At 46.0% G+C, this 15,732-nt stretch overlaps 1 protein-coding gene across 3 annotated transcripts; it reads left to right on the forward strand.

Moving 5' to 3' along the window:
• Nucleotides 1-237: 237 nt before the first annotated feature.
• ETV7 (ETS variant 7) lies at nt 238-11,110 on the forward strand. 3 transcript variants are annotated; one of them, XM_019546237.1, is made up of 8 exons: nt 238-316; nt 2,525-2,657; nt 4,604-4,768; nt 6,482-6,604; nt 7,342-7,557; nt 8,384-8,526; nt 9,250-9,350; nt 10,416-11,110. In XM_019546237.1, the coding sequence occupies exons 2-8, from the start codon at nt 2,534-2,536 to the stop codon at nt 10,531-10,533; spliced, it is 990 nt and encodes a 329-aa protein (XP_019401782.1). In that variant the 5' UTR covers nt 238-316; nt 2,525-2,533; the 3' UTR covers nt 10,534-11,110. The 3 variants fall into 3 exon arrangements, with proteins under 3 accessions (XP_019401782.1, XP_019401784.1, XP_019401783.1); XM_019546239.1 differs by lacking the exon at nt 7,342-7,557; XM_019546238.1 differs by lacking the exon at nt 238-316 and having other exon boundaries at nt 1,879-2,657.
• Nucleotides 11,111-15,732: the final 4,622 nt, after the last annotated feature.

A 15,732-nucleotide genomic window follows, 5' to 3' on the forward strand; every position in this document is an offset into this window, starting at 1 on the left:
GAGGAAATGCAGCGCTACCCAGAGGGTTTCCGTGGCAGGCGGGCGCGGGAGGGCAGAAGAAACCTGGAAGGGGAGAATCCCGCTTTCTTCCCTCGCAACGAGCTCCGCCATCGGGCAGCCCCCAGGTAGACCCTGCCGCTGAGCCAGGGGGAGAAAAATAAACCACGAAGCGCCTTTTCTGAAAAGAAATGTATAAGATACATACTGCTAACTCCTTTCACTTTTATTTTTCCCATAGTTTGTTGCTCAGAGTGAATCTGAAACATACTATAAAGAGGGAGTTACAAGTTCAAACCCGGACTGTCTCCTAAAAAAAGTTCGTATCTTTTTTCACAGCAGATTTTCCTGGTTTTTGCAAAGCCGAGTCGGTATAAATCAGTGGTGATGTTCCTACCAATAAAAGTGGTCACAGTAGAACTTTTCCTGGGGGGGTAAAAACTTTGGAGATGAATTTTGGAATGATCCAATGACCGGTTAAATCATTTTTGCCAGGTTCCTTTTTAGCGTGACCAGATTGAGGCAAGGAGCTAAAGACCTATGCACCTGTGTAGGCTATTAGTCTTCCCACTTCACAACTCACAGCCATGCTGCCAAGCCAACTCTTATGTGTATCCTAGTGAAAATGTAAACCATTGCTTGCCTCTCATGAACACTATTCAAAATGCTGAGCCCAGGAGAGATGGGCAGAGCACATACAATATTCACATTGCTGGTGGCTCTCGCATGATGCTCCATTTACTTTAGCTGAAACCAGGCTTTGATCTCCGGCATGGGCTCCATAGGTGCAATCTATATGGTCTGTGTTTCAGGGATGTATTTGGTTAGCCGTGTTGGTCTGAGACCAAAAGAAATGCAAGAACTCTTGATGATGAGAACAGAGATGATCCCTTTTATTAGATCCACGAAGAAATCACAGTATCTATCTATGTATCTATGTCTTTTGTTGTTGTTGCGATTTCTTAGTTGGGCTCATAAAAGGGATCATCTCTGAACCAGGAGTTTTGGAGTTCTGCGTTTCAGATATATTGTCCTGAAGAAATGTATGTGGTTTTCCACAACCCTGGACGCAGCAACATGGGTTTCAGCAGAGCCGATCAACAACGCGGCGCTCCTGGGGTCCCCAGCGGGCTTGTGCCACGAGACCAAGCGCATGCACAAGAAAGCCCAGGCTGTTTCATGCTCACTGCTGTTGTTACCTGTACTAGCTAGACAAAAAAGCTAGCTCAGGTATATGTTGGTACATGCTACGCCTTCGTTCCGCTGTGCAGACTTACCTGCGCCTGCAAGTTCTCCATTGGAAATGGGAGTAGTTGTTGTTTCACATGAGTGCAGCGGGGGTAGGTCCAAGATACAGTGATGTGATCAGAGATTTTGATGACAGGTAGTGTGAAGGACAGGAACTTCCATTTGTGCTGCAATCACCAAGGAGGCAACTTTACACAGATAGTAATAGAAGCGCTCCTCATTATAGTATTGGGGCATCTCAGCCACTAGCAGAATTTACCTTCCCAGCACTCTGAGGCAGGAAAGGCCTATCCTTAATTTTTGTGGCTAGAGAACTGGGGAACAAGGGTGAGCAAACTGATCACAGAGGAAGCTTGCAGCTGGCATGGGAACTGCACTTGCATCTCTTGAACTTGCATCTCTGGAGGATTAGACTCATGCCCTGCCCACATCATGATGTCTCCTAGGTGGAGGAGTAGGTACAGCCCCGTTCCCTGGAAGTGCTCCACAAACAAAGATCAGTTCTCCCATGTCTGGGGGGCAAGCATGGTGGCTGTGTTTAGGAGAGGAGCTGGAGCACCACCCCTGATCCTGCTGGAAAGTGTAGGGAGAAATGAAGTGGGTAATGTAATTTGGAAAGTGTAGGGAGAAATGAAGTGGGTAATGTAATTATCCAAGAATGACTTCTGGTTGGTACGCCCGATAAAATCTCGTACCATGCTGCCCTGGTAGAAAATGAAAGGGAATCGTTAACCAACACCTGTGGTTAGCACTTCAGCTTTATGCCTTGGCGTCAGAGTGGTACTTCCAGGAACACAAAGCTCTTTGTATCATCGTGTTGGGGAACTGGTTGCAGTTTTGACGCAGAAGGACGAACACCCTGACCTGAGTAATCAACACAACTTCCTGCAATGGGCTTTCCCTCAGCGCTGCCTTCTAACTACCAATCAGACTGGGACTTCTTGTAAATGGATAATGCTACTGTTTGTGCTTTGCTCCAAATCCATGCCCTCGACAGGCAGCCCTTGGCTGCACATGTGGAGATGTCTCAGTAGCAAAGCGAAGGTGTGATTGTAGCCTGGGTAGGCATCCCTGGGCGTACATATCCAGGATCCATAGTAAGGCGATGGTCTGGTTGCTAACTCAGGTCACTTCATATTTACCAGTGCTGTTACGTGGACTGTGAAGATCAATGCTAGCGCTTCTGTGCCTACCTGCGATACAATCATGCTGTCATTTTGCTTCATAAACCTCCTCTGCAGGACTGGTTCTTATTTGCTATTTTGATCTGTTTCCCCAGGGTGAAGTGATGGTTGATTCTTCTTCAATCCCAGTACCAGCAGCTAACATGCCACTGCAGTCGCAGCCCAGATGTGTGACCTCGCTGCAGCCCATCACGGAGGGAGAAATCTTCAAGTTGCCAGGCAGGCTCAGTGAGTAGATGGTGCAATGCTGACAGCCTTGCAGATTTTCTTGTACTTAGGTGGTACTTTATACCTCTTCAAAGCATTGTGCATACGCTTCTTCCTTGGATTTCTTGGGCATATTTTAACAAACCACTTCCTGTCCTTGCCTTGGCAGGACACTGACAGTGCCCTCGTCCCACGGCTTTACCTTGAGCAAGCCGAAGCGTGTTGATGTTTAGGGCATTATGCCTGGAAGGTGTGCACGAGGGTTGTTTGTGCGATTCTGAGAACATGTTGGACTAACACTTGCTTAGGATGGTTTAGACAGGAATGATCCTACCTGGAGCAGGACTCTGGAGTAGATGTGACCTGAGGTTGCTTCCAGCCTTACTTTTCTATGATTCTAACAGCCAACCGCATCTTGGTGTACATTGTTCAGTGCTGTACTGTAGGCCTCTGCCACTTGCACTAAAGGGGTAATTCCAGCAACAGATAATAGTACTAGGCTGTTCCCCTTTAGCTGACTAGTCCAGAGCAAGGGGAACGAGCCACATTATCCTTGCATGCGTTGCACAAACATGAATGGGCTGATTAATTTTCTCAGCACAGCTTAGAAGTGGGTCAGTATTGATCAATACTGTATCTTCATTTTACTGATTAGAAAAGCAACTCTCTCAAGGCTACAGAAGGCATCAGTTTAACATATAAGGTTAATGCGCTGGGGGTTTCTGAGTTTGTTTTAGGAGCTCTTTCAGATGAAGCATTTCTTTGCTCAAAGGCTTTTTGGTATCCTGGTTTTGAAGTCACGTCCCAGGAAATTTCTAACTGCATAGAGGAGAAACAGTCTGCTCCAGCTGATTAGGAGCCAGGACTGCTCCTGGCACTAACTAGCAGTTTGCTCCTAGAGCAAAGCACTTCACTTCTTTTTAGTCGGTAGGCTTGATGGCTACCACTTTAGCCAAGATTGGGGCTTGAATCAGGGCTTTTAGAACTGAATTCATGAACCCGAGCTCTCATCCGGTGTCTGCTGGGCCCAGATGGGAGCACAGATGTAGCTATATGATGATGAAAAAGAAGGTGGTGGCACTGTTGTGCCTGTTAACACAAATATCCATGGGTTAAAGAAAAACAACCCTTGGAGTTTATATAAAGAGATTTTCAAGCCTAAGCTTATGATAGTATATTAATTAGCCAGAAAAAGGATGATACATTTGACAGCTGGTTGGATTTGTGGATTATTTCATGTTTTACAAGAAAAAATAATGTCATTTAATATGGAGTTAATGCTACTGACAGATGCTTTCGAATTTTTTTTTTCAACCCATGCACTGCTGAGAATATATTATAGACAAGTGCATGTGCCAGTGCCTGTGGCAGGTTGTGATGCAGGACTCCTGGACTCTAAATCTGTTTCTGGGGAAGGTTGTGGTCTAGTGGCTGTACTGGGCAACAGCGAGTCAGGAGTCATTGGGGTTATTCTTAGCTGTGGGAGGGAGTGTAGTCTGGTGATGAGAATCAGGGACTAGTTAGGGGTCCTCTGCTGCTTTCCCAGATCTGTCTTTGATTTGTCTGTAGCCTTGGACAAATCATTTCACGTCCCCACCTTTACATGGGGCTAATCCCACTTCCTTGCCTCACAGGAGCATGAAGATTCAGCGATGGCTGTCGGAGGCTTTGGGATTAGTTGGTACTAATTATGACCAATGGCTGGGATTTTCAGACAGGTGTAAAAGAATTAGGCATGCAGCTCCCATTGAGACTGGGCACCTCATTTCCTTAGACTGCATGGGCAATCCCAGCCAGAGGTACAAGAACAAGCCACAGACCAGTATTTCTTCTGTTTATTTTCTCATCGCTTTTTGACTCACTTCAATGATCAGTCTGGTCTTTTAGAAGGGAAATGTGCTGATGGAGAAGGCAGGTGTATCCTCTTGTTCCCTTTTATTTCAAAGACTGTTCTCTGCTGGTTTCAGGAATCCAGCCCTCGCTCTGGAGCAAAGATGATGTGATCCATTGGTTAAGGTGGGCCGAGAAAGAATATTCCCTCCGGCCAGCAGATGAAAGCAAGTTTGAGATGAATGGAAAAGCCCTCTGCATTCTCACCAAGGATGATTTCAGATACAGGGCTCCTAGCTCAGGTTAGAGGAAACGAATGAGAGATTTAATAGCCTGGCTCCCCTGTGCTGTGCCGTGTGTCCAGTGGGCTATGATTCAAGGGGCTTGGGTGCAGCTCTGTCAGGGACTTGCTGAATGACCCAAGTCAATCACTTCCCCTCCCACCTGTCCTAGTGAGAGCCCTGTTTGGCTGATGTTATATGACTGCGTCCACGCTAATGGTTTCTGCCAGCATGACTGTGCATCTTTCCAAGAGCTCTACTGGCAGAAGTCTGCAAATTAGACATGGACTAAAAGAGCAAGACAGGTGAGGGCAGAATAATTATCACCTCCCTTATGCATGGAGCCAATGTAGACTCTATGGAGCAGTGATAACCTCTGGGCCCATGCAATCTAGCACAATGCAATCTAGCATTATTCAGTCTCATTTGGAGCATCCTGATGCTAGAGGAAGATGGATAATAGTGTCAGAAAGCATCAAGATCCTGCCACAGGGAGAAGGGGTGATGGTGCTGGGAGCATTCCCATGGCTCGCTTCCCAACTCAGTGTTCATTCAAGCCAGGCAGAATTGTAGAAATCAGTAAACTAGATCAGGCACACAGTGCATTCAGTCAGTCTCCTGCCTCGGGCAGCATCCAGCACTACCGCTTCTGGGGAAAGGAGTCAGATTCTCGCAGTGGGGAGTTGTGGGATAACCTGCCTGCAGACGGAGGTCTATCCTAACCACGGTCAACTTAAATGACCAGCTGTCCTAGGTCTTGTGGCCTCGTGTCTCGACATTCTCTTTGAAAAGGACCATTTGTCTTCGGTTTGAAGAATCAGTCCCAGATCAGCTCCAGCCTATAGTACCACCTCCAAACCAGAGCGGTGTCTGCATTTATTAGCTCTGCCTCCCGGCACAGCTGATTTTCTTGGATACAATGCCACACTGAAACAGCTGTGTGAAGTGCAACTATAAGTGGTGCAGATAACTTCTGGTTCTGGAGGTCTACGAAGTGTCTAGGGCCATGTCCTGGATTTGCTTCCACAAGGCTGTTCTTTTGGTTTAGCTCACACCGCAGTGCAAGAGGGCTTCCCATCCAATACACATCTGTATGAGTGTCCACTCCTCAGCCCATGCTCTATTACACACATAACCATATTTCCCTGCAGTTTCAATCAGGTTCAAGAAGCCTCTTCATTCCCAGGGCTAAAGGAATATTGGAAAGTGGACACACACTCTTAAAAACGGCCATTGAGTTCCACCCCAGAGGTGGTTGCAATTTAAGGGGTGTGATTTGTGCTTGGATTTGTTGGAGGTTTGAAGTTCGTTGGGATGCAAGGTGCTGGGCATGAAATAAATAGATCAATGGGGGAGATAAGCTGGGATTATGTTGCAGCAAGTGGAAAAACCTCCTTCATTTGAAAGTTGTAGCTCCTTTCTTATTGTTCGCTTTACAGTAGCACCTCATAGGTAGCATCAAAGTTGAGCAACATTTTGCTTGGTCCCTGAATCTGAATGTAGTCATATACCAGGTTATCCTCTTCAACTGGGGCTCTTTCACAAAAGTCTTGCTTCTAAACTAGGATTGGGCAGCAGTTCCCCCATGGTTTTGGATAACACGAGGCTGAAGAACTGTTGTCAGCTTCCCTTGGGTAGTCCATTGAGTGGGTCTCCTCTTTCTTTGGGCTGTGGTGACTGAGAACATGGCCAGACCTCAGTCCAGGGGTGCTCATTTTCTTTCTCCCCACACAGGCGACGTTTTATACGAGTTACTCCAGTACATCAAAATCCAGCGGCAAGCCCTTGTGTGCAGCCCATTGTTTAATTCACCCTTTCGGGATGCAAAACACATGGATATGCACAGCACTGTGGGAGGTATGATGCCCATTTATAAGCATTTGAATGGGTAGGTGAGGTCTGGAAACCAACCCAGGAGACGTCTCACTGGCGCATTTGTGTTTAAGGTGATCATGCCTCATGTTCTGGGCACCAGACTTAAATAACTGGAGACAGACTCAGGCTCTCCTCTCTCCCTGGTCTGCACTGCTGATCTGACACTCCTTTCCCTCTCTCCCCTAGTGACCCATCCGTGTGTCCTGTCCCAGTTAGCAGCTCCGTAATGTCCCTCATTGCTCCTACAGTTCCCTCTGCTGTTCCATCCCAAAGAGTTCCCCTTCCCTGGGAAAACCTAGTGGTCTTGATCCTCTACTCACAACCACTAGAATCAGTGCGGTTATGCTGGCATCAGTGACAAGAGGCTCAAGTGCTTTCATCATCTTCCTGGAGCCAACACTGGATTTAGCAAGGGTGGGCAAAATGTGGCCTGGGGGCCAGATGTGGCCCGCCAGGCCATTCTATCTGGCCCGCGGGGCCACTAGAAAATGTAGAAAACTAATATTTATCTGCCCCGGGCTGCCTGTCATGCGGCCCTCGATGGCTTGCCGAAACTCAGTAAGTGGCCCTCTGCCCAAAATAATTGCCTGCTCCTGGGATATAGGCTTTACCCAACAAACGCATCCTGGTTTGTCTGTTCTCTCTCTGTTGCTTAAACATGGATAAAAAAATGTAGAGGGCCTTTTTTGGAAATAACGTTGCCTTGGGCTTCCTTGCAGGTATGAACTGCAGGTTAGAAGCCTCCCCAGGAAGGGTCTCTTCATTGCTAACGACATGTCCAAGCCACAGAGAACAGCCCAGGTCTCCCAGAAAGGCCATCTTCAGAGAGGAGCCACTTAATCTCTCTCATCATGGCTCAGAAGTCAGCTGTAGGCCAGAGGTCATCTGTTCTTTTCCTGCTCCCCCACCAGCCCCAGTTGATGGTAAAATTGCAGGTGAGCATGAAGTCCTGTGGTGTGGAAAGCAGCTCTGCCTGAGAAATGAAACTCCTGGGCGGGGGGAGGTAAACATGGGGGTACCGGCTAGAGATGTCAGTGGAAACTTGACATCTGTTCATTGAAAACTCCTTGGTGAGTCTGGTTCTACATCCACCTTTCAAAGTCTGTCATGCATGGAGAGCAGCCGTAGGGGACTTTCTTGAAGACTCCATCATCTTTCCCCAACACAGAGATGGGCCCTCTTAGGACTCTTTGCCCCCCAAAGCACAGCATTTTCAATAGAAAAGGAAGAACTTTTATTTTACACCAAGGAAAGCAACAAGGAAGACCCAAAGTAAGATCTCTGGGAGAGAGCACAATGCACGTGTCTTTGATGTGCTGCAGTGCTCTGCAGAGGGAAATGGCAGCTGTCTGAACTTCTGGGGGTTACAGTTGACCCCTGGACCTCTGATTTTGAAAGCATTAGCCTCTACCATGTGAGCTAAAGTCTGGTTCTGCTGGCTATGTTGGCAAACTCATCAACCTTTTCCCAGATCAGGACAGAGCTCTCTGTTGAGCAGCTATGTGTTATATACTCCCTCTGGCCAAGCATACATGTTTCAGGCTTCAGAAGTTCAGTGTGGGTGCCTCCGTGCCTTAGTTTTCCCATTGCAAGTTAGGGATATAGATATTGATACCCTTTCTAAAGCACACTGAGATCTACTGATTTAATGATAAGAGGTCGGTGTTATTGTTACTAACACACACCACCTGCTGCTTGGCTCTGGTTTGTGGGGACACGTTCTGATGAAAGCTGAATGCCTTCCTCTGTGTTCCTGTGCAGACTGCAGGTTACTCTGGGACTATGTCTATCAGCTGCTGTCTGACAGCCGGTACGAACCATACATCAAATGGGAAGATAAGGAAGCCAAGGTCTTTCGGGTTGTCGATCCTAATGGACTTGCCAAGCTCTGGGGGAACCATAAGGTATGTCTGGGTCAGCATAGCTCTGTCATCCCTGGACTCGTGGGAGCCCATGTTCTTAACTGGGCAGCACAATGCTCTCTTTATGGTGTATTCTGTGACCAGCTTTGAACTGAAATAAATGGGAGTTGAAGGGATTCAGCCCCTGATGAAATCAGTCAATAAATTCTTCCTTGCTAAAAGAAAGGCTGAGAGGAATCGGAAAGTATGCCTATATTAAAGAGAGCCCCAAAATAATGGGGCAAGTGCAGACATTCCAGCAGTACCAGATAGAAACTACTGCACTATAACCTCTCTAGGCCGGGGATTGTCTTTTTCTCCTGTGTCCACAGTCCCTGGCTTGGTCTGTGGCTAGGGCTCCCAGGTACTAGAACGATGATGATGAAGAAGAACAGTGCTAAGTCTACCAATGTCTTGGTGGACTGTAAAGCTTTCCTTAAAAACTGTCCTACAACAATTGTTTCTCAAGCTCTGAGCATTCACAAGGACCTGGTAACTGCATGTGCCTCTATGTTTTTGATGCAAGTTGGGTTATGTTATGTTGTCCATCATGCTTCTCTTTGATTTAACTGGTAAGCCTGGCTTCTGATTGGCTGGTTTCATTGGCACTCTCCTGTTCAGGACGTCCAGTATCTCTGCGTGACACTGTTTAAAGGTTCACGTCATAGCTCAAGACCAACTTGACTGAGCATGCTTTAAGAAGGCCTTTGTCTTTTATCTTCACAGAACCGCATGAACATGACATATGAAAAAATGTCTAGAGCCTTAAGGCATTATTACAAACTCAACATCATCAAAAAGGAACCAGGCCAAAAGCTGTTATTCAGGTGAGAGAACTCAGGTGGCACAAATGACCTCACAAGGGAGATTTGGCCAGGACAGAGGAAAGTTAGTATCAGCTTCCAGACGTTCTGCACCTTGTCCTGAGCTTCACCTCATTACTTCTGAAACCTCCTCAGATGTGCAGAATAAAATGACGGTCTTGGTTATACTGTCTTGTATCTGAATTAGCTCTGCTGGAGCAGATGGAATTGGGCTGGATTTATACTGCTGCAACTGAGATCCGGTAGTATAAGTAGGGGTGGGCAAACGAGGTGTCAGCCCCACGTAGCAGACTTAGAGGGGACACAAGATTGATGGCTGTTGCCACTGGACTTAGGGTACAAAAACAGAGGCTTAGACTGATCTCTGCTGAGCTCAGAACCCAGTTCGCAGGCCTGACTCAGGTCCTATGCATATCTGAATCCCAGTGAAGTCCAATGCATGTATCTGAAAGCAGAAGTCAGTAGTCAGAATGGGGCTGGGTTTTGCAAAGCCAACACGATGGCAGTTGTTTTATTTATCTGTTTTCCTGCAAAGACAAAACCCGGGCTGGGTTCAACTGAGGGTCTGTTTTGCACAAATTGCAAAAGCCTCCAGGTCTTGGATAAGTGGTTCAGGTTTTCATCCCTATGGATCCCAGTCCCATGGGCTCAGCCCTGCAAAGAACCACCACCCCTTTGAAACAGTAAAAGCAATGAGCCCCATGCAGATACAAGCAAGGTGTAAAGCAGGGGTGAGCAATTATTTTGGGCGGAGATCCACATACTGAGTTTTGGCAAGCCATCGAGGGCCGCATGACAGGCAGCGGGGGCAGATAAGTATTAATTTTCTAAATATTTTAGGGGCCCTGCGGGTCGGAGAGAATGGCCTGGCGGGTCACATCTGGCCCACAGGCCGCATTTTGCCCACCTGTGGTGTAAAGTGCTGAGTATCTTCTGGGAGGAGCTCAGCTTTGTACAGCTTCTTCCAAAACCCACTGAAATCAATGGAAAGACTGCACTGGGCTTCGGAACAGGTCCCTACCTGGCCTCACTCATTCTGCGGCACATTGGTTTTTTTTTTAATTCCAGATTTTTGAAAACACCTGGGGAGATAATACATGAGAAATCCAGCAAGCTGGAACAGCTGGAAAGTGAGGAACAGGAGGGACTGGATTTCAAGGAGGATGTGGTGGAGGTATCGCCCTAAGGACTCTATGGCACCGTGTCTACAATGTGGAAACACGCAGCATCAGAGAGATGCTGTGAGTCACTGTGAAGAACCTGGGATGCTCTGTTGTCTCAGGAAGAAGTAACTGCCTTTCTCTCCCTGGGTTGCAGTTAAAGGCTTCAAACATTTTCTGTTCAAAGACTAAAATGTGGAACTTTGGCAGCAAGAGTTTATTCCCAGAAACTTGTGCAGGCCATTGAAAGTGAGATGAATCTGCGGGCTGACCTTTTACTTGCTAATGTTTTCCCACAGGTTATTTTGTGTATTTGTCTGTTTTTTAAAATGATCACATTTGGTACTTTATGGCCGAGGCTCTGTTGTTGAGATTCAAGATGGTTGGTAACCGTGACCCTAATTCAGGACAGCACGGCTCTTAAGCATCTGCTTAACTCTGCTCTTTACGCTTCAAGTTAAGCAAACTCTTCCATACCTTGCTAAATCAGTCACAGCTTATGTGAAGATTTTTGTGTGGTTTCAGGGCGGAGGGGTTCTTTAAGCTGAATGTTGCCAATTAATTTCACTGTGTATGGAGCAATAATAATACTGGTTATGCTTAGCTGAATATGAAGACATGTGACAAAAACAAAATACCAAAGTGAGTTGTGATAGAAATAGTGAAGGGCTCCAGGTCTTCCGGTTATTTACACAGGGGATGACAGAAGACGAGGCCCCTGCCTCACGAGACCAAGTGATTGATTAACATCCTTAGCTGATGTAAACTCTGCTCATACCAGCAGAGGCTCTGGCCGGTAGAAACCTTCCCCTTGGGGTTCGACTACAAAGATACAACATTCCCAACAGGCTGAATTCACACTAAATGAGCAGTGGAAATAACCAGCCTCATTCTCCTTTCATGCAATTCAGCCCTGTGCAGAGGATTGAAAGCTTAGTGGGTGCATATACTGGCTCTCTTCCACTACTGTAAATGGTGGATAGCTGTGGTTTCACCGAAGCAAGTGAAGAATCAGGTTCATTAACCACAGGGGATTCAGAGCTGGGTGATCCGACTCCATTGTCCAAGGTAAGCGAAATGCAACTAAACTAAAAAACAGCAGCGGTCAGCTTAGGTTTTGTAAGTTCATTTTCTCGTTTAAATAACCTCAGGTGTTGTTCAGAAAATAATCTAGCAAATGCACATTCGGGTTTTTAAATCTGACAATATCCCATTTTTGCCTAACAACATTATCAGATCCCCTGCAGTAGTTCTGACTTGCTCATAGTCCATGCATTGCTGGCGAAAGGGGTAAGATGGTCACAACTCATGCCTTCTCAGTTTAGTGGTAGAATAGGAACAATTGCAGGCTTTTCTGTACTTCATCGTGGCTTGGGAGAGTGTGCTGTGGGCAGTCAGAAATAGGTCATCACCTACAAAAGTTTATACCTCTCTGACCCAGTTTCTAAGGTGTCACCCTGCCCTGCCTTCTTCCAGCTTACTCATCATTAGGATTTCAGTGTGAACAAGATTATGCCTAAATAATACATTCTCAAGGCTATTCTCATTTTAGGAGAGGAAACCTTGTCTATTGGTTAAAGCAAAGAAGTGCAAAGTCAGGAGGTGTGCGTGCACAATTGCTCTACTGTGATGGAGACATATTACAACCACTGTGTGGCTTCATGTATAACCCACCACAGAGCCTACCTGTTCTTGAGTCTTGCCCCTCTAGTCTTTGCTAGTGTGTGTGGAGGACCAGGACTGCGTGACCACTCCCCAGTTGCCAGTTTTGTGCCTTTGAGCAAGTCGCTACCACTGAGCCTCAGCTTTTTCATGTGTGAATTGGACACAGTGGGCGCGTCTACATGTTCATTAATGTGAAGTAACTGCTGCGCATTAAATTTAGTACTTGCAAAAGGAAGTACAAAAATGTGCAGTAGGCTGTCCTACTTGCATTAGTGCAATTGCACGCTTTTTTGTGACGATTAATGCACAGTAGACTGTGCATAGCCTAATAGCATGGTTTTTGCCTGACGCTGTAATGCTTAGTTAATCAGCCTACTGTGTATTAAGGGTCTCTTGTAGACACACCCAGAACCATCTTTCTACAGGGGTATAGTGAAAGTCCTAAAACCATTAGGCCTAAGAATACCTATGCCTATAAGCCAGTGATTTTCAACCAGGGTTCGGCAATACCTTGGGTTGCACTGAGATCCTTTCAAGGGTGAAATGTTAGCACTGTTAGGTGTGCAAACATGTTTCACAAGACAAACCCAGGGATTTCACATAGGTATACGTGGTGTTCAGTGATTGTAAGGCCAGAAGGGAACTTGGAAGATCATCAGGTCCAGCCCCTTGCACCAAGCAGGAAAATGTTAATGTTAAAAACGTCCTGACCTGTTCTGGTCTGTCTGAGTTCTTTGCACCAGAAGAGTTAGTTGCTCTAGTATTTATTTCTGTAATCAAAAATAGAGTGAAAACTAAGAGCTGGCATTTTTCAAGGGGCACCCTGAATTTACTGAGGAGTGCCTTGAGTCTAACAACATTGAGGTCCGCTGCTATAAATGCTCCCAGTTAATTCAAAGTGCCAGCAAGTTATTTTGATTGATTTAGCTGAGGATCCGACCCATTGCTTGGAAAGTTATTTGTGTGCATAAATGTTCTCAGGATTGGGGCCTACCCCATTAGCAGTCAAATGCATGCGTGCTCAAATTTCCAGTGCTAAATTTAGGCACACTTACCACCAAAGACTGTCACTCATAGCTCCAAAGTGTTCAGAGACTCTCTAGATTGGAAAGTCCTAGAAAAACTGCAAAACTATTTTTGTCAGCCTCTGCAAGAAACCACAAAGCTTCCAAGAATGAGGACTAAGCATTCACGGGGTACATCTGTTTGCAAGACTGGACCATAATAACCACACACCACCAAGAGGGGAGGGTGTTTTTCTAACCACTGGAAGTTTACAGGACAGATTTTACTATGATCATTTAACGTTTTGTGTTTTTTTTGAATAAGGTGATTGAAAATGCCTTACAAATTAGTGCACAGTACACATTAAGCTGATGAAATATCCTACTGGAAGAGCTGTCATGAGCTCTGTGTGAATCATTATGCTTCTTTGCATAATGCTGCCTGGGTCCCAAAGGTATTTCTTGAGGCTGTGTCTTCAAGGGGTGCAAGGCAGAACGGGAGATGACTTGTGAAATTTCAGTTTGTGGTTTTTCTTTAGATAAAAAAAAATAAAAATGAAACCGTGGAGGTGTTTTTGGCATACGCTTTATATATATTTTCAGAGTATATATATGTTGTGCAAGGTGCCTAAATATAGTATCTTGGCTTTGGCATAGGCCCTTTGGAGCTGCTCAAAACTGGTGGGCTTAGACCAATGATTCTCAACCAGGGTGCTGGGGTTCCCTGGGATGTCACAAGATCCTTTGAAGGGTGCCACGAGGTATGAAGAGATAAGTAACTGAGAGAGGAGACAAGCAGATAAGCCACGCTCAGGCTCGTCCCAGCTAAACGATTCCTCATGCCCTGTGTAAGAAGGTAATATATAAATTAGTTTTTGAAACTGGGTGTCACTCAGTTCACAAACATTATGGAGGGGGCCTCAAGTCCGATGAGGGGCACCTTGAGTCAAGTGAAGGGTGCTTCAAGTCCAAAAGGTTGAGAACCACTGGCTCAGACTCCACCAACTGTCCCGGTGTTGGCGGTCCTAGGCACTCAGACACTGTGATGGTAACTGGTGCAACAGCAGAGATAGAGGAGCAAAATTCAAGCACCCACTGGCTGTACTCAGCCAAAGCAGGGCAGAATTTCTCTGCTAACTAAGAGCCCAGCTCCAGAGCTGCTGCAATGCCTGCACCTCCACTGCGACCAATTTACATGAGGTAAGGATCTGTCCCAGTGGGGTAATTCCTCCTTGCTTTCATGGGTGGGATGTCAGTACAGTTGTTTTGGAGTAAAAGTGGTGTAAGCTCACCTCTGAAATCAAGCCCAAGCATTTCAAGAAAATAAAGCTACAGCCACAGTTGAATTTCCCCTTTTGTTCTTGGAAGTTGTCACTTAGCCTGGCTGTGCTCCCTGCTCGGAGGCATTTGGGGATGGAGAGTTGATGAAGCTGAAGCTTAAGGGGTCAGTGGTTAATAACACAACCCCTCAATGATAACCCTGAGAGCTTAACTCACAGCATAGTAAAATAAACACTGGACCCAGTTTTCTCAGCTCTCTGGAGTGAGACAGGACCTGACATGTTCTCCATAAACACTGATCTGGGAGTTTCACTTCCAGAAAACTAACTGTGTGTAAACACCCTGGCTAAAGCCTCCTGTTAACGAGAAGGAAATGAAAAGGCTGAAATGTCCCTGGAGTATATTCACACCACTGGTTTATGCGGGCTGAGAATCACGCTTGAAACCTTTTGCAGCAGAGGAAAGAGAAGAGCCGCAGGGACATTTGGATCTAGCTCTTGGCAACCTGGACTAGGAATTCAATTCACACTGCCCGGCTGGCTCAGCATGGGGCCAGTGTCCTGCAGGGATGCCCAGGCTTTGGGGTGAATGGAGCCTTACAAAAGAAGAAGGGGGAAGGTTTTTGTTCTTTAGGGTTGAAATCCACCCATTTGCAGAGGGTTAATACTAGGCCAATGCAGTGCTTAAATGCAATTTTGAAGGCTCTAATGGGATTTAATAAAACCCTACATGCCATTAGAGGGGTATCACCCTTAGCTCAGGGACCTGTCCCAGGTTCCCTAATCTAGTGTATTAATAGTAATGTAAAAGAGAAACTGTTTGCATACCCTGCCTGTAATTTCAAGGAGATGCATAAATCCTTCCTTCACCTCCTAAAGCAAATCATCTATTGTGCTGGGCACCTGCTGCAGCTCACTCCAGGTGTAGGGGGTATTTTGGAAGCATGTTTCATTAAGCACTTTTGAGGATCCTTTGTGATGGTAGGTGCTTAGGTGATAATGACTCTTCTGCAGAGCCAGGGCTAGGTTTAATGGCTTTCAGTTTCTATAGGGGTTTTCTTTAGATAGAGATTTCCCTTCCTTGCCTGCATAGCTGTTGGCTGACATTGACCACATCATTAAGGAGCTTTTTCTCCGTCTTTAGCTACTTCTGCTTTGTGTGAAATGATTTGAGGTCTGGTGCATGATCACTTTGTTGTTTTATTTACAAATAAAAGACATTTAATACAGAAAATTCATGAATGTATCAGACCCTTATTAAATGCTCCTTATTCCT

This window comes from Crocodylus porosus, unplaced genomic scaffold (assembly GCF_001723895.1).
Source record: "Crocodylus porosus isolate Cpor-Errol unplaced genomic scaffold, CroPor_comp1, whole genome shotgun sequence".
Lineage (NCBI taxonomy): Eukaryota > Metazoa > Chordata > Crocodylia > Crocodylidae > Crocodylus > Crocodylus porosus.